Source organism: Oncorhynchus mykiss, chromosome 2 (assembly GCF_057628025.1).
Source record: "Oncorhynchus mykiss isolate SJ-2025 chromosome 2, ASM5762802v1, whole genome shotgun sequence".
Lineage (NCBI taxonomy): Eukaryota > Metazoa > Chordata > Actinopteri > Salmoniformes > Salmonidae > Oncorhynchus > Oncorhynchus mykiss.
Window position 1 is genome coordinate 67,142,424 of NC_143023.1, and position 23,210 is coordinate 67,165,633.

General features: G+C 43.7%; 3 protein-coding genes across 4 annotated transcripts; 2 read left to right on the forward strand and 1 right to left on the reverse strand.

The window, feature by feature from the left end:
- Nucleotides 1-13,341, forward strand: has3 (hyaluronan synthase 3). 2 transcript variants are annotated; one of them, XM_090205745.1, is made up of 5 exons: nucleotides 1-701; nucleotides 7,656-7,819; nucleotides 8,465-9,115; nucleotides 9,857-9,958; nucleotides 10,081-13,341. In XM_090205745.1, the coding sequence occupies exons 2-5, from the start codon at nucleotides 7,817-7,819 to the stop codon at nucleotides 11,008-11,010; spliced, it is 1,686 nt and encodes a 561-aa protein (XP_090061871.1). In that variant the 5' UTR covers nucleotides 1-701; nucleotides 7,656-7,816; the 3' UTR covers nucleotides 11,011-13,341. The 2 variants fall into 2 exon arrangements, with proteins under 2 accessions (XP_090061871.1, XP_021425257.3); XM_021569582.3 differs by lacking the exon at nucleotides 7,656-7,819.
- Nucleotides 12,975-15,616, reverse strand: chtf8 (CTF8, chromosome transmission fidelity factor 8 homolog (S. cerevisiae)). Its single transcript, XM_021569617.3, has 3 exons — nucleotides 15,345-15,616; nucleotides 14,265-14,382; nucleotides 12,975-14,157 (listed from the first exon to the last, which is right to left on the reverse strand). The coding sequence occupies exons 1-3, from the start codon at nucleotides 15,368-15,370 to the stop codon at nucleotides 13,924-13,926; spliced, it is 378 nt and encodes a 125-aa protein (XP_021425292.1). The 5' UTR covers nucleotides 15,371-15,616; the 3' UTR covers nucleotides 12,975-13,923.
- Nucleotides 15,519-23,166, forward strand: LOC110494472 (U3 small nucleolar RNA-associated protein 4 homolog). The gene is made up of 17 exons (XM_021569567.3): nucleotides 15,519-15,695; nucleotides 16,061-16,229; nucleotides 16,422-16,610; nucleotides 16,724-16,808; nucleotides 17,143-17,232; nucleotides 17,395-17,606; nucleotides 17,807-17,981; nucleotides 18,090-18,181; nucleotides 18,359-18,455; nucleotides 18,613-18,677; nucleotides 20,064-20,186; nucleotides 21,409-21,565; nucleotides 21,699-21,805; nucleotides 21,923-22,018; nucleotides 22,199-22,384; nucleotides 22,562-22,672; nucleotides 22,839-23,166. Exons 2-17 carry the CDS (start codon nucleotides 16,071-16,073, stop codon nucleotides 22,953-22,955), a joined length of 2,061 nt encoding a protein of 686 aa, XP_021425242.1. The 5' UTR covers nucleotides 15,519-15,695; nucleotides 16,061-16,070; the 3' UTR covers nucleotides 22,956-23,166.
- Nucleotides 23,167-23,210: the final 44 nt, after the last annotated feature.

The following is a 23,210-nucleotide window of genomic DNA, read 5'->3' on the forward strand; positions in this document are numbered from 1 at the left end:
ATCAGTCTGGGCAGCTATGCACTGAGCCGGGACAGTGTGACAGAGGAGAGTGGAGCAGGGATTTGGGCTGTGCTGCAAAGGGATGCAGAGTGGAGCTTCCACTGCAGCAGGGAAGCGAGATCGAAACAGAGAGGGCGACTGAAGGACAGGCAAGCAGGAGGCTACGGAGACCCAGTATCAGACCTCCAACCTCCAACCTCCAACCCAGTATCAGACCTACCACATTGTGACCCGACCGCTTGCCCATGGGAGAGACCACCGAGCAGACATGGACTCAAGACCGGATGGGTGAGATCCAACCAGGATCAGGGATGGGATCAGCTCATCTGCTATCCTCTTGTACACTTATCTCTGCCTAACACTCTCAGCTGTTGGGTGAGACTGGGATCTGAGGGCCTTCATGCCCTGAGACTGTCCAGGTAGATAGAAGAGAGGGAGAGGAGGAGGGGCAGGGGGAGGTGGGGGAGAAGGAGGCTTAGGGTGAGGTAGAGCTGTATTTTTGGATGAAGGACTCCCGAAATAAGCGAGCTGGAATAAAGATGTAGTGTGAGTGGGAAGCAGAACAAGTAGTGTGCTGTGCTGTGGAGTGGGGCAGACCGGGAGCAGGGGGTGGACTGACGGACACACAGGCGGCCTGACGGAGCTGCAGGGGTGACTCCAGTGGGGGAGACAGAGCCTGAGCGGTCCACTAGATCAGGAAGGTATGGGACAATGCTATGTTTTATGTTACTATGTGTGAAAGAAAGAAAGAAAGAAAGAAAGAAAGAAAGAAAGAAAGAGAAAGAAAGAAAGAGTGGTACGTTTGTGAAACCTCTGTGTAAGTAAGAACATAAAAATGTAGAGAGAGCCTTGTGTATAGCAAATGTATGCAGAATATTTTATGGAGAAAATGTGCTTGTTCACTGTGCTAATGGCCAAAAAAGGATGTCAGACGAAAAGTAGAAAGTAACATTTGGTTTGAAACAAACATTACCATCTCAGAATGTATGTATGTTTAATTGTATGTAAGTATTAGAAATAGAGGGAGTATGTCATGGGGTAAAGAATGAGTCACATTCTGTTTATGAGGAGATGAATGTCTCTTTGTGTGTGTGTGTGTGTGTGTGTGTGTGTGTGTGTGTGTGTGTGTGTGTGTGTGTGTGTGTGTGTGTGTGTGTGTGTGTGTGGGTGTGTGTGTGTGTGTGTGTGTGTGTGTGTGGGTGTGTGTGTGTGTGTGTGTGTGTGGGTGTGTGTGTGTGTGTGTGTGTGTGTGTGTGTGTGTGTGTGTGTGTGTGTGTGTGTGTGTGTGTGGGTGTGCGTGCGTGCGTGCGTGCGTGCGTGCGTGCGTGCGTGTGTGTGTGTGGGTGTGTGTGTGTGTGTGTGTGTGTGTGTGTGTGTGTGTGTGTGTGCGTGCGTGCGTGCGTGCGTGTGTGCGTGTCGGCTTGTGTCAGTTTAGTGTTTTGAAAGTGTAGGGTACAAAATTATGTATTTTGTGTTAGAGCACAGTGGTTGGTTCCCTGAGGCTGGCGGAACGTTAGAAAGAAACGACAGCAACGCCTCAGAATTCTGTTTGAAGAAGTGACCTCTCCAAGGAAAACGTTGATTGTTTGACTTTCCATGGCATCACTGGTTGACTCCAAATTGGGGTCTGGTGGCCATTTGAAAAGGCCCTGTTGGGATTTGCCATCAGGCCTTATGGGAAGCGGTGCTGGTTTCTCAGTGGTTTCTATTTGACTAACTGGCCCAGTTACCAACTACCTCAGCTCAGTCTGCCACAAGCTGCTTTACCAAAACTCTCTGCAACCACATGTCTCTTTGTATGGGGGAACCTGAAAGATTACTTTTTATTCAATAATTTAAGAAAAGAGATCAATGTATTTTCCATGAGTATTTTTGCCATATAGTCTCTGCTTTTTGTGTACTCCTTGAAAGTGCCTCAGTCATTGTAAATGTGTTGTGAGATTTAAAGAGAGCCCTCTAGTGGGGAATAGATGTGCATTGTTATACATTGGCCTAACTGAAGATGATATATTATTATATTCTGAGTCATGGTGACAATATTACTAAATACATACTGCAAGAAGCTGAGTCTACTGTGCATGGAAAGCAGAAAGATCTCTGGGTTTCTCAGAGAAAACTCCAGGGCTTTGATTCACAGGCTTGTATCTGATTGGATGAACCATGACTCATGAAAGCAAGGCTGTGGGAGTTACAGTATTGATAGAGTAGATTGATGAAGAGTCAAGTTGAAACCCAGCAATCAAGAGACTCCACTCACTTGCCCCATCCATCTCTCCCTTCACATGGTCATCCACTCCCCCTCCTTTGCTTGCTGTCATTCCCACTCCTCTCCTCCCTCCTACCCTTCTTCACTAGCCTCTGTAGATGTCCCCTGTCCCACAGCCCAAATGCTCATTCAGTCTGCACCAGCCTGCCATCACACCTGAGAATACAATCCATTCATTCTGTTGGAGGGGCACATTACACCTGCAAATACCTACCTGGGACCTGGGACTCACCTGGGAATAGCTACCTGTGCCCATGCTTGGCTCTCCTCTGTGAATGCTGAACTGCAGCTCACCCTAGAGCCGCTGGATTACACAGCAGATTCTTCATTTGAATGGGACATCCAAGATAGAGGAGATACTCCAGGAGATACTCCAGGAGATGTATGTTTAGGTAGCAGGGACAGAAAAAGCCTTGAACATGAACTGAAATCCTGCTTCTCCAGCTGTCACCATTACCACCACAGTGAGTACTTGCCTTTGACCACTCACTACTCTAAGGACAATATTGTTCAGGTATTCCCTCAACTCTGTTGTCGAAATGTAGAATTATACTCAGTACTTGAAAGTGCATTGTGGTAGAAGGGTCCCACTGGGCACACCATGTCAATAATTGGGTAACATTTGGTTGATACTTTGATCAATGAGATTACAAACTATTTTCATCCACTCACAAAGACAGTCAAAAGTTTGTTGAATTCCCAATGTGTTATCAGTATGCTTTCAAGCACCTAAAAACACAAATTCCAATGGAAAATCTATGTCAGATTTTTGGTTAAGTTGTCAGGTGAATGCGATATCACTGCGCTTTCAACCAATTAAAAGCACAACAAATTTCAAATGGGAATACAATGTTAGATATTTAATGTGTTACCACTGTGCTTCATCTACTAGCACAACTAAATGACTTGAATTGCAGTTGAGATTATTTAAGTACATTGTGCAAGTGATCAATGTCGTTTGAGATTCTGCGCAGATTGTTATTGCAATTGTGAAGATTTCCAGAGACCTACATGCATTTGAACATGCACGCTTTCTATGATTACGTAACACATTTATTGTCAGAACAACCTCCAAATGTGGCCAGGATATATTCATCATTTTAAAGTTGAATAAATAGTTTTATGTTAGTTTGTAAGATAGACCTAACTTTAGGCTATTTATTGTATTACAGAGTAACATTGAATTGTGTTTGGTTGACAATGGAGATGTATCTACTGCTATCTTCCACCTGAATCCAACACATTGTTTGTTAACTGGTCGACAAGTTAATATTTACTCTACTGCAAAAGTGATTTTGAATTGTGTTTGGTTGTCAATGCAACCAAATATCATCATTTGAAGGATATGTGTCCTTGGATAGTTCCGTCTGTGCCACTGAATTCCAGTTTGTCTACAAATTAATAATTGGTACCGTATGTTAGATTCACGTCTCCAACCAAAAATCTAAGTTAATTAATAGGACTAAATCAAATCAATCTTTAAACGGGGTGGCAGGTTACCTAGTGGCAGGTAGCCTAGCAGTTAAGAGCATTGGGTCAGTAACCAAAAGGATGCTGGTTTGAACCCCTATTCAGACTAGGTGAAAAATCTGTTAATGTGCCCTTGAGCAAGGCACATAGGCCATAGTAAAATTACCAAATTGCTCTCTAGTGGCCTCACATGTGGAATGTTATTCAGAATTAATCAAATAAATTAATAATTAAACCCTCTGAAAAATCCAGTGTTTCTATGTCAAATGGTTTCGTTTTCTTTCAGTTTTCTGTCAAAAGTCAGTCAAATGTTTGGACACACCGACTCATTTCAGGGTTTTTCTTTCTTTTTGCTATTTTCTACATTGTAGAATAATAGTGAAGACATCAAAACTATGAAATAACACATATGGAATCACGTAGTAAGCAAAAAAGTGTTCAACAAATCAAAATATATTTTATATTTGAGATTCTTCAAAGTAGCCAGCCTTTGCCTTGATGACAGCTTTGCACACTCTTGGCATTCTCTCAACCAGCTTCATGAGGTAGTCACCTGGAATGCCTTTCAATTAACAGGTGTGCCTTGTTCTTTCCTTCTTAATGCGTTTGAGCAATTGCGACAAGTTAGGTGTGGTATACATTAGATAGCCCTATTTTGTAAAAGACCAAGTCCATATTATGGCAAGACCAGCTCAAATATGCAAAGAGAAGTGACAGTCCATAATTACTTTAAGACATGAAGGTCAGTCAATGTGGAAAATCTCAAGAACTTTGAAAGTTTGTTTAAGTGCAGACCTAAAAACCATCAAGCGCAATGATGAAACTGGCTCTCATGAGGACTGCCACAGGAAAGGAAGACCCAGAGTTACCTCTGCTACAGAGGATAAGTTCATTAGAGTTAACTGCACCTCAGATTGCAGCCCAAATAAATACTTCACAGAATTCAAGTAACAGACACAACTTTTCAGAGGAGACTGTGAATCAGGCCTTCATGGTCGAATTGCTGCAAAAAAAACACTACTAAAGGACACCAATAATAAGAAGAGACTTGCTTGGATGAAGAAACACGAGCAATGGTCATTAGACTGGTGGAAATCTGTTCTTTGGTCTGATGAGTCCAAATTTGCGATTTCTGGTTATAGCCGCCGTGTCTTTGTGAGACACAAAGTAGTTGAACGGATGATCTCTGCATGTGTGGTTCCCACCGTGGAGCATGGAGGAGGAGTGATGGTGTGGGGGTGCTTTGCTGGTGACACTGTTGGTGAATTATTTAGAATTCAAGGCACACTTAACCAGCATGGCTACCACAGCATTCTTCAGCGATACGCATTCCCATCTGGTTTGCGTTTAGTTGGACTATCATTTGTTTTTCAACAGGACAATGACCCAACACACCTCTCTAGGCTGTGTAAGGGCTATTTGACCTAGAAGGAGAGTGATGGAGTGCTGCATCAGATCACTTGGCCTCCACAATCACCCGACCTCAACCCAATTGAGATGGTTTGTGATGAGTTGGACCACAGAGTGAAAGAAAAGCAGCCAACAAGTGCTCAACATATGTGGGAACTCCTTCACGACCGTTGGAAAAGCATTCCTCATGAAGCTGGTTGAGAGAATGCCAAAAGTGTGCAAAGCTGTCATCAAGGCAAAGGGTGGTTACTTTGAAGAATCTCAAATATAAAATATATTTTGATTTGTTTAATACTTTTTTGGTTACAACATGATTCCATATATTTGTTATTTCATAATTTCGCTGTCTTCACTATTATTCTACAATGTAGAAAAAAATACAAAAGATAAAGAAAAACCCTTGAATGAGTAGGTGTGTCCAAACTTTTGACTGACACTGTACATAAAGTGTAATATTGGGATGCAATCCCAAAATGTAATACATTTCAACTCCATATCTGACATGGTACAGATGTGTTCTTTTTTTGTTGTTGCCTATAACCATGTGTGTGAGGTGTGTTTCAAAGTAGATGTGTTTAGAACTACCAAGAATCACTCTATGTGACCTTGACTTAGCCCACTGCAGTAAAGGTTAACCCTAATTGCTCCTGTAAGTCGCTCTGAGTAAAGAGTCTCCTAAATTACTTTGACTACTAACTTGTAGATTACTACTAACTTGTAGATTCCATTTGAAATCAGCCAAAGCATGAAACCTTAGGCCTATCTGTCTTGTCTCTTTTTAGTTGAACCCTGGGTTGAATTTATACAATAGCTGTTGATGGCTTTCCAAATGCTATGTAGGATTAATAGCATCATTGATGATATATGAGTGATAAAGTATAGTTACATTTAATTTGCTCTGTTAAATCTACCTTTTGGAATGACTTTGATAGCAACAGTGAATAAGTGGATATTTGTCATCAATCATCCTCACAATAGCACATGGGTAAAAGTCAGTGATACATATTAAAGCTGGGCTTGGTTAAACCCTGGATGGGAGACCAAAGGGTGGCTGTAGATAGATTCAGTAGGAGGTGCTTCCCAGCCTATTGTTTTTTGTTGCTTTTAGCGGATATTACATTGAAGATCTGACTTTGTTTCAAAGGTACAAATTCCACATATTTTATAGAAGGTTTGTCAATTGGTTACCATGATGGCATAATGCTATGGTTGAAATTTCAACAGTTCAACTCCCAACAGTTTACATTGAAGACTTTTTTTCAAATCCAATGTATTTTCCATGTAGATTCCATGTCACAATGCGTTGACATATTACGTTGAAAGAACATATGATTTAATCAGTTTGTGCCCAGTGCAGTCTCTCTCTCTCTCTTGTTTAATTTATTCATTGCTTTATTCATCGGCTGTGCAGTCCAACTTGGAAGTCCATCTTTCTACCTGAAACATGATTTTCAGTCCATAGAGTTTGATTTTCAGTCCATTCTTCTCTAATCCTGCTTGCTAACAGCCCCCCCCCCAAAAAAAGTGAATGTGGCCCTCTAATTAGTCTGTCTGCCTTTCTGTCATCTCCTGTATGCCCAGGGGGCATTAATGGCGTGCTGGCTGCCTCACCCTCTTATTGTCCCCCATGGTCCCCAGATCATAGACTGGCCCTCAGAGGGGAATAGTTACTGTATATGTGTTGTCAGTGGACACTGAATTAATCTGCACTCACTTTCACATAAGCAATTCTAGATGCAATATCAGGCATGGTGGAATATTAATGGAATAACGTAATATTATGGAAATTCTGTTCAGGTGGTGTATTACTTATCCTGGTGGTGTACATTATTGACAATGCCTACAAGTAGCTTACAGAGTATTATTACATTGAATGCAGGTTGTATAGAAAAGATGAGTGGTAAACTGCCTGAGGACCATGATGTAAATTCACTTTATGAATTCCATTTCTGCCAATGCTTTCCCTACAAGTGGATGTTATGATATGAGGTCTGTGAATGAAGGCCGTCTTTCCCCAGCAGAACCAAAGCAGGGGGCACAGGGAGGTAATTTCATCAATGAAAGGGGGGATTGTTCTCCATTCTGGCCACTCCTGAGTGCCTTCCAAGCCCTGCCTGGTCTTTAATTAAAGTAATTAACCTGGGGGGGGGGGCAACAGCAGATGTCTAACTCAGTGAACTGATCTCATTTCCATTTAATGTTTAAAGGTTGTAAATGGCTATGTTGTTTCCCCATGTTTATTCAGCTTTCTGTAGGTGGGGTCATTTCATTTGGAATTTTTTAGATAATGTTTAGATCTTCATATTTACATGTTTAGAGTTATGAACAATGCATTTAGCTATTTATGTTTCAGAAGAAGACTGGTTATGAAGAGTGTGACAGATAAGACAGGAAAATTCAATGTGATGACGTTGAATCAAAGTTGAGAACTTATTGAATTTGTAAAAAAGTCATTAAAGTAAGGGATGACACACAACTACTTTTCTCTTTCCCCCCTTCTGACACCCAGGTGGCGTCACACATCTCTGCATTCCTGGCACATATCTCAGCTTGGATGTCGGCCCAACACCTCAAGCTCAACCTCGACAAGACTGAGCTGCTCTTCCTCCCAGGGAAGGCCTGCCTGTTCCAAGACCTCTCCATCACGGTTGACAACTCCACTAAAGGACCATGGTACTTGCCTACAGAGCAGCAAGAAGAACTTCTCCGCTCTACCTTCAGGCTATGCTCAAACTCTACACCCCAACCCAAGCACTCTGTTCTGCAACCTCTAGTCTCTTGGCCCTCCCACCCCTACGGGAGGGCAGCTCCCGCTCAGTCCAGTCCAAGCTCTTCTCTGTCCTGGCACCCAAATGGTGGAACCAGCTTCCCCCTGAAGCTAGGACAGCAGAGTCCCTGCCCATCTTCTGAAAACATCTGCAACAACCCTACCTCTTCACAGGATATCTTAAATAATCCCACAGCCCCCAAGACTTGTGAACTAACACTGGCATTCTTTCCCCCTTAATAGGTCTGATTTTGTTGATAGACACTTTATTGACGAAAAATGTGCTTGTCTTAGTTGCTCTAAGTCGCTCTGCATCAGAGCATTTGCTAAATTACTAAAATGTAAATGTAAATGTAGTCTTTTTTTTAACCTAAATCCATTGACGTGGGTACATTTTTTTTCTTTCACATTGAATTCACGTTAGTTGACAACTCAACCAAATGTAAATACAAACTAGACGTTGAACGTCTGTGCACAGTGGATGAGCGCTGTCTTTCGTCCATCAGTTCTTTCTGGAATCATGAATCCATTCCCTCTCTTGTTCCCTCCAGATGCCCTCTCGCTGTAGGACTGTGCTGCATATCGTGACGACCACCCTCTTTGCCGCTGTGGTCCTTTTTGGGATCCTGCTGGCTTACGTGACTGGCTACCAGTTCATCCACACAGAGCAGCACCACTTGTCTTTCGGCCTGTACGGAGCCATCCTATCTCTGCACCTCTTCCTCCAGAGCCTGTTTGCCTTCCTGGAGCACAGACACATGCGCAGCCCCGCCCAGCCCCAGCACCTGCGGCGCTCTGTGGCCCTGTGCATCGCTGCCTACCAGGAGGACCCAGACTACCTGAGGAAGTGCCTCCGCAGCGTGCGCCGCATCTCTTTCCCCGGCCTAAAGGTGGTGCTGGTGGTGGACGGGAACAGGCCGGAGGACGGCTACATGATGGACATCTTCCAGGAGGTGATGGGTGGAGCGGACCAGGCCGGCAGTGTGGTGTGGAAGGGGAACTACCACAGTGACGGGGGCGGGGGTGGAGGGGTGGGCGGAGGGGGGGCCAGAGCAGCGTCCCTGCATGCGGAGGAGGCTGCACGTGTGGCCAGGCTGGTGAGGAACTGTCGCTACTCCTGTATCATGCAGGAGTGGGGAGGGAAGAGAGAGGTGATGTACACAGCTTTCAAAGCCCTGGGAGACTCTGTGGACTATATGCAGGTAAGTCTCTCTCAGTGGTTGAATTTTGCATCAGTGTGTCATCTGTCCTGCTTGATAGAAATAGGTCATCTAACCTCATTGTGACTGAGTCTCCACAGACATTGGCACAAGGTCTTGTTTTCATGCTCTTCGATTAGAGAACAATATCACAAATATGCGAACACGTACACACATGCAGACACACACATATACTCACACACACACACACAAACACACACCCTTTTATTACATATTATAGCAATAGACTGATATTTCTGTGTTGCTCCTGGGCTTGTGGATTGTTATAAAAACAAAGATGCACATTGAGCCATACACAGTGCATTACTGCATTGTCAGGGTCGAAGTTCATTTGTTCAGCTGACCCTCACCTGTGTGCTTCTGGAACACCTGTGTGCTGTCAGCAGTCTCTAAATTGTCTCAGGTAACTTGAGTGGCATCTGATGAAACACAATGGAGCTAAAACACCTGCTGTGGCCCTAGGCTGCCGCCTTGAGTATTTCTCAATCATCAATAGACAGTTAATCACTCGTTTGTTAATGTAGACCAGTGTGTATTGTAAACATACTGTATGATCCCAACAGCTATCGTAACGTCAATAGTAAGATCAATGGCCTATTGTGTGATGGATAAGCAAATCAGATGAATCCACTGTCTAAACCAATACACATTACCACCAACTTGGCTTCATGTCAGTTATATTATAAGAGTAGAAATAAGGCCCCCATGTGTGTGCCATTGCAGGTGTGTGACTCAGACACAGTTCTGGACCCAGCGTGCACCATAGAGATGCTGAAGATTCTAGAAGAGGATGCAAAGGTGGGGGGAGTAGGTGGAGATGTTCAGGTGAGAGACTTATTTCTCCAAGAAGACCCTTCACAATGGTGTTATTGTCTTCCTTCCTATACTAGTACACTAAATCAATCATCTGCAACAGTTTCTCCTGTCCTCTTATTGTTTCCCTTCAGATCCTGAATAAGTATGACTCATGGCTCTCCTTCCTGAGCAGTGTGCGTTACTGGATGGCCTTCAACGTGGAGCGGGCCTGCCAGTCCTACTTTGGCTGTGTGCAGTGTATCAGTGGTCCCCTGGGCATGTACCGTAACTCCCTGCTGCAGCAGTTCCTGGAGCCCTGGTATCACCAGACCTTCCTGGGCAGCAAGTGCAGCTTCGGTGACGACCGCCACCTCACCAACCGCGTGCTCAGCTTCGGCTACAAGACCAAGTTCACCGCTCGCTCCCAGTGCCAGACTGAAACGCCAACGCGCTACCTCCGCTGGCTCAACCAACAGACCCGCTGGAGCAAGTCCTACTTCAGGGAGTGGCTGTACAACGCTCTCTGGTTCCACAAGCACAGCCTCTGGATGACCTACGAGTCTGTGGTGACAGGCTTCTTCCCCTTCTTCCTGGTTGCCACAGTGATCCACCTGTTCTACCGTGGGCGCCTGTGGAACATCCTTCTCTTCCTGTTGACAGTGCAGCTGGTTGGCATGGTGAAGGCTACCTACGCCTGCTTCCTGAGGGGCAGTCTGGTCATGATCTTCATGTCTCTCTACTCCCTCCTCTACATGTCCAGCCTGCTGCCAGCCAAAATCTTTGCCCTGCTCACTATCAACAAGGCTGGCTGGGGCACATCAGGGCGGAGGAAGATTGTGGTGAACTTCATTGGGGCAGTGCCTGTCACAGTGTGGGGGGCTGTGCTGCTGGGTGGGGTGGCATACACCATCTACTGTGAGACCCAGGAGCCCTTCAGTGAGACAGAGAAAGCCCTGCTCATCGCTGGGGCCATCCTTTACGCCTGCTACTGGGTCATCCTGCTGGTTCTTTACCTGGCTATTGTAGCCAAACGCTGCAACAAGAGGGAGGAGCAATACCACCTGCCGTATGCAGAGGCATAAGACATTAATCAATTATCAGTGTTTCAATGGTGCTGCTGGAACAGCTGAGCCAGTCTTTGGCCCCACCCCTCTCATGCCATTCTGTCTCCATGGTGCTAAACCTCTGGTTCTAAGGGACATATGTGGTATGAATGTGTTGTAGAGTGCTCTACCAGTGGTCATGAGTTATAAGGGCATGGTGCTTTCCATAGATATAAAGCACATTATCATACAACCCGTTTACAAGAGATTGTAAGAGCTATGACACAGGCATGGGGGTTTGGGCTTATCAAAACAAGTATATGTGTCAGTATGAAGCAGTGTTGATATGTCTCCAGCCTGAGTTGAATGACTGAACATAGAGACCGTAAGACACATGTACGGAGGGCCCTCTTTGCCTCAATCAGGTGACACAATGATCTACAGTTGTATTTCTTTAATACAGTAATTTAAAGACAATCCAACATTTATACATAACTCCTAAATACATTTTTGGTGCTGTTGAACAGTGCCCAAGATAAAAGTTTAGCTCATATGGTAATAGTCCAATCTTCCAATGCCTGCAAGGATATTTAAATCCAATTAAATGAGTCAGATAATTTTGTGTGGGCATTTTATTGTATGAGTGCCACATTGTATACACATTACATACAGTATCAATGCTCATTACAGGATATAATTTACCAACCGAGGATAATCCATCATTCATTCCATCATGTAAACTGCTATGACCAAAGACCACTTGTTTTTTTACCGCATGCCTGACCATTAGTATAATACAAGTACTAACTCCACATTGCTGTTATTAGTTGTTAAATCCAGAATAAGAAAATAGAAAACCATGATCCCCTTTTAACAAGGCCATTGGTATTAGTGTAGGTGCCATGTCTAAGTTGACATGTTTTTGTTGTTGGAGAATGGAGATACTGTCGTTGAAGTTTCCACTCTTGTGCTTTTTAAGTTGTGTCAATATTATTTTATTCAGTGAGAATTGCATAACTTCAAAGTGCAAACAAGACACAAGAAACAACGCTTGTTTACAGGGTTGCTCAGCCTCTGGCGCCAGTAGGTCAATTTGACGGTACAGTATATTTCCATGACCACACAGAGGAGATCAAAGGTGATATGACTTTCTTTCCCTTTTCAGTCTGAGTAGATATTAAAGGACAAACTTGGTAGGTTGGCCATCCATATGCATTTGCAGTGTTGTCTTAGCTGTAAATCAGAGTTTGCTGTTGTTGAGGCTCAAAACTGCAACCTCAACATTAGCCACAGGAAGAATGTCTCCATCTACTTTCAAGGGTGTATGTAATGTGACTGTGTAATAAGACTCACAGTGGTATAGATATTGGGATTACATGAACCAATTAGAGGCATAAATAAAATAGAGAGATGACTGTGATTGATGTTGTATGGTGTGTAGATATCATATACAATATTTGTTATAGTAGCGTATCTATCAGGCTGAACATCTGCTCAGTCTACAATATTGTCTTTCATGCCGTTTTTGATTTCCTTGATACTTCCTGCCTCTGATGTACACTCAGAACCTTGAGCTGTGACAGTTTCCGACCACTCATGTTTGACAATAAATCAATGGGTCTCATAACGTTGAGTGACAGTAGATGTCCACCCATATTTTGTAGGCATATCTTCCATGGAAAAACATTCTTATAATATAACTTGTTTGAATATAATTATAGAACTATTCAATAAGTCTTAACGTGACTTAAAATCGATACCAGAATGTTCTAGGCATTCTCTCAATGCCGCAGAACGACTGTTGAGCCTAACCAAAAAGCCATGGCAGCTCAGCTCATACATCATTCAATGTTTACAAAAGGCAACGTTTCAAAGAATATTGCCAAGTAATATATTTTCTGTATTGAACATTTACAAAGATATTTTGAAGATGCGTTAAGAATGATGGGGTGAAGAACAGGCTTATATTTAAAAGGAATTATGGAGTTCTGATTTCATGAAACAGCTGTTTACATCATGTTTATAGTATGATGTAGCCAGCACATCATGGTCAGTGAATTCAGTGTGGTTTGGTCTCTAGAGCTCAACATTGCTACACTGCTATTTGTGAAGTTACATGGATGAGAGATAAGACTTATTTTATATGACCATTTAGGGATGATATGTAGATTTAAAACAGGTAGGTATAACTGTCCTGTAGAAGTAATTAACCAACAGATAACATTTCTAACAGTAGCATGGTAAAAAAAATATTATAAAAACTCTCAGAATCAAGCAACAGCATATGGCTATTGATACACAACATAACACATATATTTTTATTGGTATAGAACAGCTGAAAATAAAGTATTGTAACCACCCATGTATTTCATTATGAACATATTTAAATACAGTATAAAAGACATGTTTTTGGAAAAAGGTTTTGTATTTAAATTTCAATCAGAACATTTATTTTTTACACTTGTACAGCGGTTGAAAAACTGTATGTTTTTGTATCTGAATAAAAACATGCTCATTCCACTGTTGTACTGATTTCTTTCCCATCTGAAAATAAACACAGTACAAATGGCATATCAACACATTAAATCATGTCACAAAAATGCAAAAATGATTGAAATATCTTGATTTTACTAATACACCACCGCATACAGCAAATTCGAGGAGCATAACCACTTACATATCTAAACAAATATGTACACAGTCTAGTTCCAGTGGTCGATAACCTCAAGCCAGAGGAGTGTGTCCCAAATACAGTCTTGCACTGTGTGCTCCATACTTGTGGATTTGAAGTCATTAAGAGAGCAGCATGTACTTTCCTCCCACAGAGGTGACCAGGGTCATTAGGCACAAAACGGAACACTGAAACAAAGAGGGACGATCTGAACTTGTCAAATTTTTCAGTAAAAATGGTTTTTCGACAGTGAGCCCTAATGCATATGACCAAGTACTTCACTAAACTTTCTTGGGTACATTAGTGATGATGGGCTTTGGGCGAGTCTTGAAGATAAGCTTCTTCTTGATGAGGGCGGCGACAGAGTAGGTGGTGGGGTTCTGATGGTTGGTTTCCATGGGAACCTCGTCCCCCTGCGGGAGGCCGGAGTGTTTCATCAGGACAGCGAAGGGCTTCTCCAGTTTGACCACCTTTCCATAGAGGATGTGGTGTCCCACAATGAGCACAGGCACACCCTGGGGGAGGGGATACAGGTGAAGACAAACAACATCTCAGAGTGGAAAGAGGTGAGGTAAGAGAAGAGTGTACTAACACTATATTATAGTGCCATGTTATCCTGTACCTCTTTGGTGTAGAGCAGATCTCCCATCAGGTTCCCAGACAGTCCAGAGTTCTGCCTGGACACCATCTCCCCCTGGAGTTCAACCAGAAGCCACTCAGCAGGACCAGTCCCATCCACACTGGACAGGGATGGATAGGGGAGTAGAAACAGACGTACTCGCCAATTACATTTTTTTTTTTTTATTTTTTTTTTTTACCTTTATTTAACCAGGCAAGTCAGTTAAGAGCAAATTCTTATTTTCAATGACGGCCTAGGAACAGTGGGTTAACTGCCTGTTCAGGGGCAGAACGACAGATTTGTACCTTGTCAGCTCAGGGATTTGAACTTGAACTTGCAACCTTCCAGTTACTAGCCCAATGCTCTAACCACTAGGCTACCCTGCCGCCCCCTACATAACTAGACATCAAGCAGTCACTAAACATAAATTAATCTTTAACACACTACAACAGACTGATTGACACACGTTTTATTTTTTGAACCCTTATTTTACCAGGTAATTTGACTGAGAACACATTCTCATTTACAGCAACAACCTGGGGAATAGTTACTGGGGAGAGGAGGGGTGTGAATGAGCCAATTGTAAACAGGGGATGATTAGGTGGCCATGATGGTATGAAGGCCAGACTGGGAATTTAGCCAGAACACCAGGATTAACACCCCTACCCTACTCTACAATAAGTGCCATGGGATCTTTAGTGACCACAGAGAGTCAGGACACCTGTTTAACCTCCCATCTGAAAGACAGCACCCAACACAGGGCAATGTCTGCAATCACTGCCCTGGGGCATTGGGATATTTTTTTAAACCAGAGGAAAGTGTGCCTCCAACACCACTCCCAGCAGCATCTGGTCTCCCATACAGGGGACAGACAGACTAGGACCAACCCTGCTTAGCTCCAGAAGAAAGCGAGCAGTGGGGTGCAGGGTGGTATCCTGCTGACAGATCTAACTCTGTTCATTAACATCTTATGAAATTAAATACATAGATATGTAAGGTACACTACTCTGAATCAATGTTTTATACTGCGACGAGACAGACAGAACCCGTGTAATAAGAATTCAGATGATTGACAAGTCTTACCTTGAATTTATGATTATTTGAACCATCGTACTGCTCGCAGAAATATAACTAAAACACAGAGGGGGTGAGGAGAAGAAGAGAGATGCAACATAGGCACTTAACTAGACATTGTTAGGTACATATAATGATGCGTTAACGCTTATTCTGTCTTTCACAAATCCTGATTGTTTTCATGTTTTTCCCGCCAGCAACATGTACCACCTTCTTCCGGCGCACAGTCGCGTCACTCACATCTAGGGTTTCCGGTTCAAAGGTGTCCAACGTGGTGTTTGCTGTAATTCAACGTTTGAAACTCTTAGCAATGAACGTTTGGTGAAAGTGAAGAAAATACTAAAGAAGGGGGTGATATAAGTAAGCGTATTTGTTTTACTCTTTCTATGTTCAATATATATCGGTACTTGCCAATAATGTAATAATTTGTTGATAGGCATGTTCTTGTCTTTCAGTGTAACGTTACAGCGAGCGTAGCTAGCTAACCGGCCAAATTGTGAGCTAGCAAGCTAACTTTAGCTAGCTATCTTTATCCAAGTAGGCTAGTTTTGTAGTTGATAGTTATCTTGTTGCGGTTTACATTTCAAATTATATATTTAACATGATGGTCGTTTATCCGCTAACTAGTTATTGTAACTAAGTCCATCAACGTTAGCTAACATTACTGTTTTCCATGCAAAACTATTCATTCTCTTTTTAATTTTAACATGTATCTGTTTTCTTAGATACGCAACAATGGGGGAGTTCAAAGTGCACCGGGTTCGGTTTTTCGACTACATGCCCACAGCGATCAGAGCCATGGCATTCAATGCCCACACAGAGAGACTAGCCCTTGCACGAATGGATGGGAGTGTCGAGATTTTCAACTTCACTGACCACTATTTCCAGGAAAAAGTTAGTCGCATACTTAGTTATTTTATGGCATGTTCAGAATGTAAAGAAACATTTTGTTTGGCCATTACATTCTATCAAATTTTAAAAACTTCAAACCTCTCTTGTTTGGCCATTGTTGATCGACATTGTTGACAGAAATTGCCTCAGTGTGGTTGCTAAAACTTGCCATTAACACTTGTTTTGGATCTGTAGGTTATCCCAGGGAAAGACTCCCGATCCACTGAGTCTCTGTGTTGGGTTGGAGGACGCCTTTTCAGTGCTGGCCTGAATGGAGAGATCACAGAATATGACCTGGAAAACCTAAGACCCAAGTACTCCCTGGAGGCATATGGGGGCCCCATTTGGACCATAATCAGCAATACTCAAGGGACACAATTAGCGGTCAGTTACCCCTCTAGAATCAATGTATTTTCTGAAATATTCCAAGTATGCCTGCTGTAGGTGTGTTTATTTTGCTATTAAAACAATGTAAATGTGTGTTTTTCACCTGTTAGATTGGATGTGAAGATGGGACAGTGAAGTTGTTTGAAGTACTTGAAGAGCACATACAGTTTGAGCGCAATCTGGACAGACAGAAAGGTAAGAGAAACGGTCCTTCTGATTTAATTGTTCAAAAATGTGTTCCTTCCTTAGATTGCAGCCTTTCTTATGCTATTTAAGGGGTGGCAGGGTAGCCTAGTGGTTAGAGCGGTGGACTAGCAACCAGAAGGTTGCAAGTTCAAACCCCCGAGCTGACAAGGTAGTTGAACAGGCATACACTGTTCCTAGGCCGACATTGAAAATAAGAATTTGTTCTTAACTAGTTAAATAAAGGTAAAATATGGGAATCCTCATTCACACTGTCAATGGGTGTTGAGAACTAAACCTCTTGTTGTAGTGCAGCCCTGTTAAACATTCTAATCCTGTCTTTCAGGTCGCATCATATCCCTCTCCTGGCACCCCTCTGGCACACACATCGCTGCTGGCATGATGGACATGATCCGTGTCTTTGATGTTCCAACTGGTGAGCTATGATCTGCTTTGAATAATCAATTTACATGCGAAAAGTAGTGTTGAATTCATACTTGTTTCAATGGGCCAGTGAGGTTGTGGTGTTATGTTGCAGTTGTCAGTACTCTGATGTCCATGTAGCTACTTGTAGTTTGACCCCTGTTTGTTGTCTCAGGTCATGCTGTACAGAGGCTCCTGGTGGACCGGGGCTTTGGAGGCTCTAAGAGTCAGGAGACAGTAGTCTGGAGCGTGGCCTTCCTGTCAGACCATACTGTTGTAAGCGGGGACTCTGCTGGGAAGGTCCAAGTCTGGGACGGACACACCGGCACTCTTGTCAAAACACACCTGGTGACCAAGTGGGATGTGCTGGCACTGTCTGTCTCTAAGGTGAGAGGATATTCTCTGTGATGGACACCTGGCGTTAACAAATATCTTATCTCTCCTTCCGGATTTGCGCACTCTATTTTTATTCAGAGGGGAGGGAGCAGGGTGAAATGTCTGAAGGCATGTATTTGTTTGACACAACTACTGTTTATGTTTCACTAGAATGGAGCTTCCTTCCTGACTTGGCTGTGTGTGATTGACAGGACGAGAGCAGTGTGGTGGCAGGGACGTCAGAAGGCACTGTGATCCAGTTCCAGTTCATTGCTCCTACTCTGCATCAGCAGCAGGACAAGGAGTGGGTCAGAACCAGGACCTTCAAGAACCACACGCATGATGTCAGAGCCCTGGCTGAGATCGAGACTGCCATCGTCTCTGGAGGTCAGTACTAATGCTCAAATGGAGGAAGATGAAATGCTACTGTAGTACAATAAATGTTGCTTTATATTGACAGCATAAAGACTCATTCTGGATACATTATTTTCTCAGGCATGGATACCCACCTTGTAGTGAGACCCCTCTTGGAGAAGTTTGATGAGAAGTCACACGCTTCAGGACTTCGGAAGATCCACTTTCCCCATGTGAGTACAGAAATGGCAGAAATTACTCTGGTGTCAGTTGTTGCAAATAATATCAATTGCATTGATTCTGAATAGTGAATTCAATGGAATATTCCTATTAACTAGGAACATGTTTTTTTATTATTATAGAATTGCCTTAAGGCTGGGTTCGATTCTGTTTTATTGTTTTTTCCCCAGCGGAATCTAGTATCCTGTGCGAAGAAGGCAGGACTACTGCTCTTCCAGTTCCCTGGTCAGCTGGAGCTGTGGAGACTGGGAGATAGTGATGGACATGGTGAGAACCACACACACACACACACTGTTTAGGAAGATGGGAGAAATACAGTCAATATCGTTGACTCTTTTCAAACAAAAGGCAGTGGTCATCACACTTGTCTAGTAGGTATAGTTGTTGTGTGCAGTATTTGACAACTCATCTGTCTTCCTTTCAGGGAAGCCAGGAGACCGCTTGCCTCTGAAGAGGAAGCCGGAGAAACTCCTCCTTCTGAAGAGAAAGGTAGCTACGTGGCTCCTGTATATCAGTAGAACCATCTAAGATCGCCCGACCCTCTAGCCTTTCCTCTTAGCATATCTGAGCACAGTATACAGTGAATCTGAGTGGCATAGTCTTGAGTTTATAAACTCAGCAAAAAAATAAACGTCCTCTGACAAGGCTATACAAGGCTTAAATCAAGTCAAAATCAAAAGTAACAGTCAGTATCTGGTGTGGCCACCAGCTGCATTAAGTACTGCAGAGCATCTCCTCCTCGTGGACTGCACCAGATTTGCCAGTTCTTGCACCAAGGCACCTGCAAGTTCCCGGACATTTCATGGGGGAATGGCCCGAGTCCTCACCCTCCGATCCAACCGGTCCCGGACGTGCTCAATGGGATTGAGATCCGGGCTCTTTGCTGGCCATGGCAGAACACTGACATTCCTGTCTTGCAGGAAATCACGCACAGAATGAGCAGTATGGCTGGTGGCGTTGTCGTGCTGGAGGGTCATTTCAGTATGAGCCTGCAGGAAGGGTACCACATGAGGGAGGAGGATGTACGCACTGCGTTGAGATTGCCTGCAATGACAACAAGCTCAGTCAGATGATGCTGTGACACACCGCCCCAGACCATGGCGCACCCTCTACCTTCAAATCGATCCCTCTCCAGAGTACAGGCCTCGGTGTAACACTCATTCCTTCGACGATAAATGCAAATCCGACCATCACCCCCGGTGAGACAAAACCACGACTCGTCAGTGAAGAGCACTTTTTTCCAGTCCTGTCTGGTCCAGTGACGGTGGGTTTGTGCCCATAGGTGACGTTGTTACCTTTGATGTCTGGTGAGGACCTGCCTCTCAGCCTATTGCGAACAGTCTGAGCACTGATGGAGGGATTGTGCATTCCTGATGTAACTCGGGCAGTTGTTATTGCCATCCTGTACCTGTCCCGCAGGTGTGACGTTCGGATGTACCGATCCTGTGCAGGTGTTACACATGGTCTGCCACTGCGAGGACAATCAGCTGTCCGTCCTGTCTCTCTGTAGCGCTGTCTTTGGCCTCATGCTTCCTTGCAGCATGCCTAAGGCACGTTCATGCAGATGACGAGGGGCCCTGGGCATCTTTCATTTGGAGTTTTTCAGAGTCAGCAGAAGGGCCCAGAAGTGTTCTAACTTTTCATTACTGTGACCTTAATTGTCTACCGTCTGTAAGCTGTTAGTGTCTTAACGACTGTTCCAAGGGTGCATGTTCATTAATTGTTTATGGTTCATTGAACATGGGAACCGTGTTTAAACCCTTTACAATGAAGATCTGACAGGGTCCTGAAAAGAGGATGTTTCTTTTTTTGCTGAGTTTATAATGTTAAAGGAATGCTCTTTAACTGTAGTATTGTTGTGACCTTTGCCCCCAGGGTGAAGATCATATCTGCTGCAGTGCCCTGTCCTCCTGTGGAGGATGGCTAGCTTATTCCACCGTGTCCTGCGTGCGTATCTACAGGCTGCAGACGGACAATAATAACATCAGTATTACCAAGGTATTACCAAATCCTGAATGTGGATAAAGTCAGCTTCCTCACCTGTACTGTATCATGCGTGTCACTCTGGCAGTAGTGGCAATGACAACAAAATGTATTCATATATTGAGATATTTCTTCTACTATTTGATCTCTGGTTATGAACTGATTTCCACGATTGTAAGTCAACTAAGTCAATATTCCAGGATTGATTTCTCATTGTTTGACTAATTCATAAGATCCTGTTCTTGTTGATTGTCATTTGAGTTTGTGGAATCTGATCATTGATTGTGTTCAGTTTTCCTAGGGGTGGTGATATTTGCAATCATTAAAATGGACCAGCCATTATTTCTATGCCATTATTAATTAATCCCAGGGGTGTTCGCCGGGGTTGAGGTCAGTTCTTCCACCCCGATTTCGAAAAACTATTTCTTTATGGACCTCACTTTGTTCATGGGGTCATTGCCATGGTGAAACAGGAACTGGCCTACCTCAAACTGTTGACATGAAGTTGGAAGCACAGAATTGTCTAGAATGTTATTCTATGCTGTAGCATTAAGATGTCCCTTCATTGGAACTAATGGCCCTAGTCTGAACAATGAAAACAAAAAACAATTTGACCATTATTCCTCCTCCACCAAACTTTACAGTTGCCACTACGCTACCTGCCCGAATGCATTCTCCTGAGATTCGTCCGTTGGACTGCCAGATGGTGAACTATGGTTCATCACTCCAGAGAACGCGTTTCCACAGTTTCACACCACTCCAGCCGATGCTTGGCATTGCGTGATCTTAGGAGTGTGTGCTTGGCTATGATAAGCTATTGACACAGTTCTTGTGCTGAAGTTACTTCCAAAGGCAGTTTAGAACTCGGTAGTGAGTGTTGCAACTGAGGACAGACACATTTTACACATTTAACCTTCACAATAACAGCACTTTAGGTTGACCGGGACAGCTCTAGGACAGAAATTTGACAAACTGACTTGGCATCCTATGACGGTGCCACGTTGAAAGTCACTGAGCTCTTCAGTAAGGCCATTCTACTGCCATGTTTGTCTCTGGCGATTGTATGGCTGTGTGCTCGATTTTATACACCTGTCAGCAACGGGTGTGCCTGAAGTAGCCGAATCCACTGATTTGAAGGGGTGTCCGCATACCTTTGTGTGTATATATAGTGTAGGTTCAGCAATATATTTTGTTTTTAGAATATATTTGAACTACCTCACTTGTCACCCCCTCTCAGGTATCCAAACTCCCAAAGGCTCTACGCTCTGCACACCAGCTCTGCTTCTCCTCGGACTCCTCCAAGATGTTTGCTGCCTCCAGCCAATCATCAGTCCTCGTTATTGCTCTTACCCAGTCTGAGTGCAAGTATGTGCACACCCTCAAGCCCAAGTCAGGTCAGTGGATCCTCCGATATGTCAACTCAGTTTGGTTGTTCTTCACTGGAAAACCATAGCTTTCTTTTGTATAATTCCGATTGTAAACTCTGATTGTGGCAGCATGGTCTCACTCTGACGTTTTCTTCTCCAGGGTCCAGGCAGCCCATTCACCTAATGACTACCAGTGTAGATGGGAAGTGGCTGGCGGCCGCAAATAGTGACTGTGAGATCCGCGTCTACAATCTACAGAAACTAAAGGTGGGTGGGTTTTCCAGCCAAGCTCTACAGCTGCTTGTTAGACTACAAGTAACATTGTAAAAGTTGTATAATCTTCTACCAATGACAGCCGCTCATGGCCCTGTTCTTGTGTTCCAGCTCCATTGTATAGTACCTGTTTATGGTTCCTGTCCCAGTGCCATGGGGATCCACCCCACCACCAACAACATGACAGTGGTGCACGCTGACCAACAGGTAAACACCATGCCATCCCCTCACATTGCTGCCACTGCAGTTGTAGATATTAGTATCTCTCAATTATACCTTTTACAGGATTGATCTTGTTGAAATTGTTGTCATTTCCCCTGTAGGTTTAGGATTTAGTACTCTTGACACGTGTAGTTATGCTGACTGTTCTGTGGTGCATGTCTGTAGTTATTTGAGTACTCTATAGTGGAGAAGCAGTACACAGACTGGAGCCGAAAGCTGCAGAAGCAGGGGCTCCACAACGTGTGGTTGGACCGGGACACACCTGTCACCCATGTGACCTTCAACCCGAAAAACCCAAATCAAGTTGTCCTGCACGACATGCACATGTTCTGCATAATCGACCAAAGTCTGGTAAGAAACCTGCATTTCCCAAAGGCATCCTCCTTTTTGTTTTTCTTTCAAGTGTTTATTCATCAATGTCCTTGTCATAATGGCCTTATTGGTTTTAGTGGCCTAGTATGGATCATTTAGAAATACCCCTGCTGTAAGTGGCCTGTGAGGTTATCGCTGTCCCCTTTTCCCCCTCAGCCCCTCCCTGACCAGAAGACCCAGTTTTACAATCAGATGACCCTCAGGAGCCTATCAGAGCAGGAGAGGCCCAGTCACCTCCATGCTTTCAAAATATGCAAAACCTTCCAGGTGAGTCTCCTCTTTTTGGCCAGGTAGAACCCAACCCCAAACTGGGACAATATCAGGATTCTGTTGGATATACCCTGTATACAGTGATGTTTAAATTCTGTAAATATAACAGGTCAAATCAGTATGTTTTATTCATGTGTCTGTTCCTATGATATGTCCTGTGTAGGACCTGCTGTGTGTGAGCCTGTTGGATGACCAGTCTCTGGTGGTGGTGGAGCGCCCTCTCCTGGCCATCACATCTCAGCTGCCTGCTCCAGTCCGACAGAAAAAGTTTGCAACATAAACATGGCCGAGAAGTGTGTTTTTATGTTTGTCTGTGGCTGCACTTCAATTCTCTAACCTTCTCCCTGAGGTGGACATACATTCATTGGATTTAAAAAGAATGCCATTTCAGGGAGCAGGGGAGGGAATCGGAACACAGCCTGTGTCTTCACCCCTGACCCATGCTTTGTAAAGACTGTTTGATACGTTAATAAATGAAATATTTACTGTAATGTACAGACTGTTTTGTCATCCACCCCAAGGTAGTCACTTAAGG

What these genes read in the sequence shown, in the direction of transcription:
- LOC110494472 (XM_021569567.3), top strand. Translation starts at nt 16,071, where the DNA reads ATGGGGGAGTTCAAAGTGCACCGGGTTCGGTTTTTCGACTACATGCCC. An exon ending in CACCCTCAAGCCCAAGTCAG is followed by an intron (nt 21,566 to 21,698) that starts GTCAGTGGATCC and finishes TTTCTTCTCCAG; the next exon opens with GGTCCAGGCAGCCCATTCAC. An exon ending in ACAATCTACAGAAACTAAAG is followed by an intron (nt 21,806 to 21,922) that starts GTGGGTGGGTTT and finishes CTTGTGTTCCAG; the next exon opens with CTCCATTGTATAGTACCTGT.
- chtf8 (XM_021569617.3), bottom strand. Translation starts at nt 15,370, where the DNA reads ATGGTTCAAATAATCATAAATTCAAG. An exon ending in CAAATAATCATAAATTCAAG is followed by an intron (nt 14,383 to 15,344) that starts GTAAGACTTGTC and finishes ATCCCTGTCCAG; the next exon opens with TGTGGATGGGACTGGTCCTG. An exon ending in ATCTGCTCTACACCAAAGAG is followed by an intron (nt 14,158 to 14,264) that starts GTACAGGATAAC and finishes CCCCTCCCCCAG; the next exon opens with GGTGTGCCTGTGCTCATTGT.
- has3 (XM_090205745.1), top strand. An exon ending in ACTCTGTGGACTATATGCAG is followed by an intron (nt 9,116 to 9,856) that starts GTAAGTCTCTCT and finishes GTGCCATTGCAG; the next exon opens with GTGTGTGACTCAGACACAGT. An exon ending in GAGTAGGTGGAGATGTTCAG is followed by an intron (nt 9,959 to 10,080) that starts GTGAGAGACTTA and finishes GTTTCCCTTCAG; the next exon opens with ATCCTGAATAAGTATGACTC.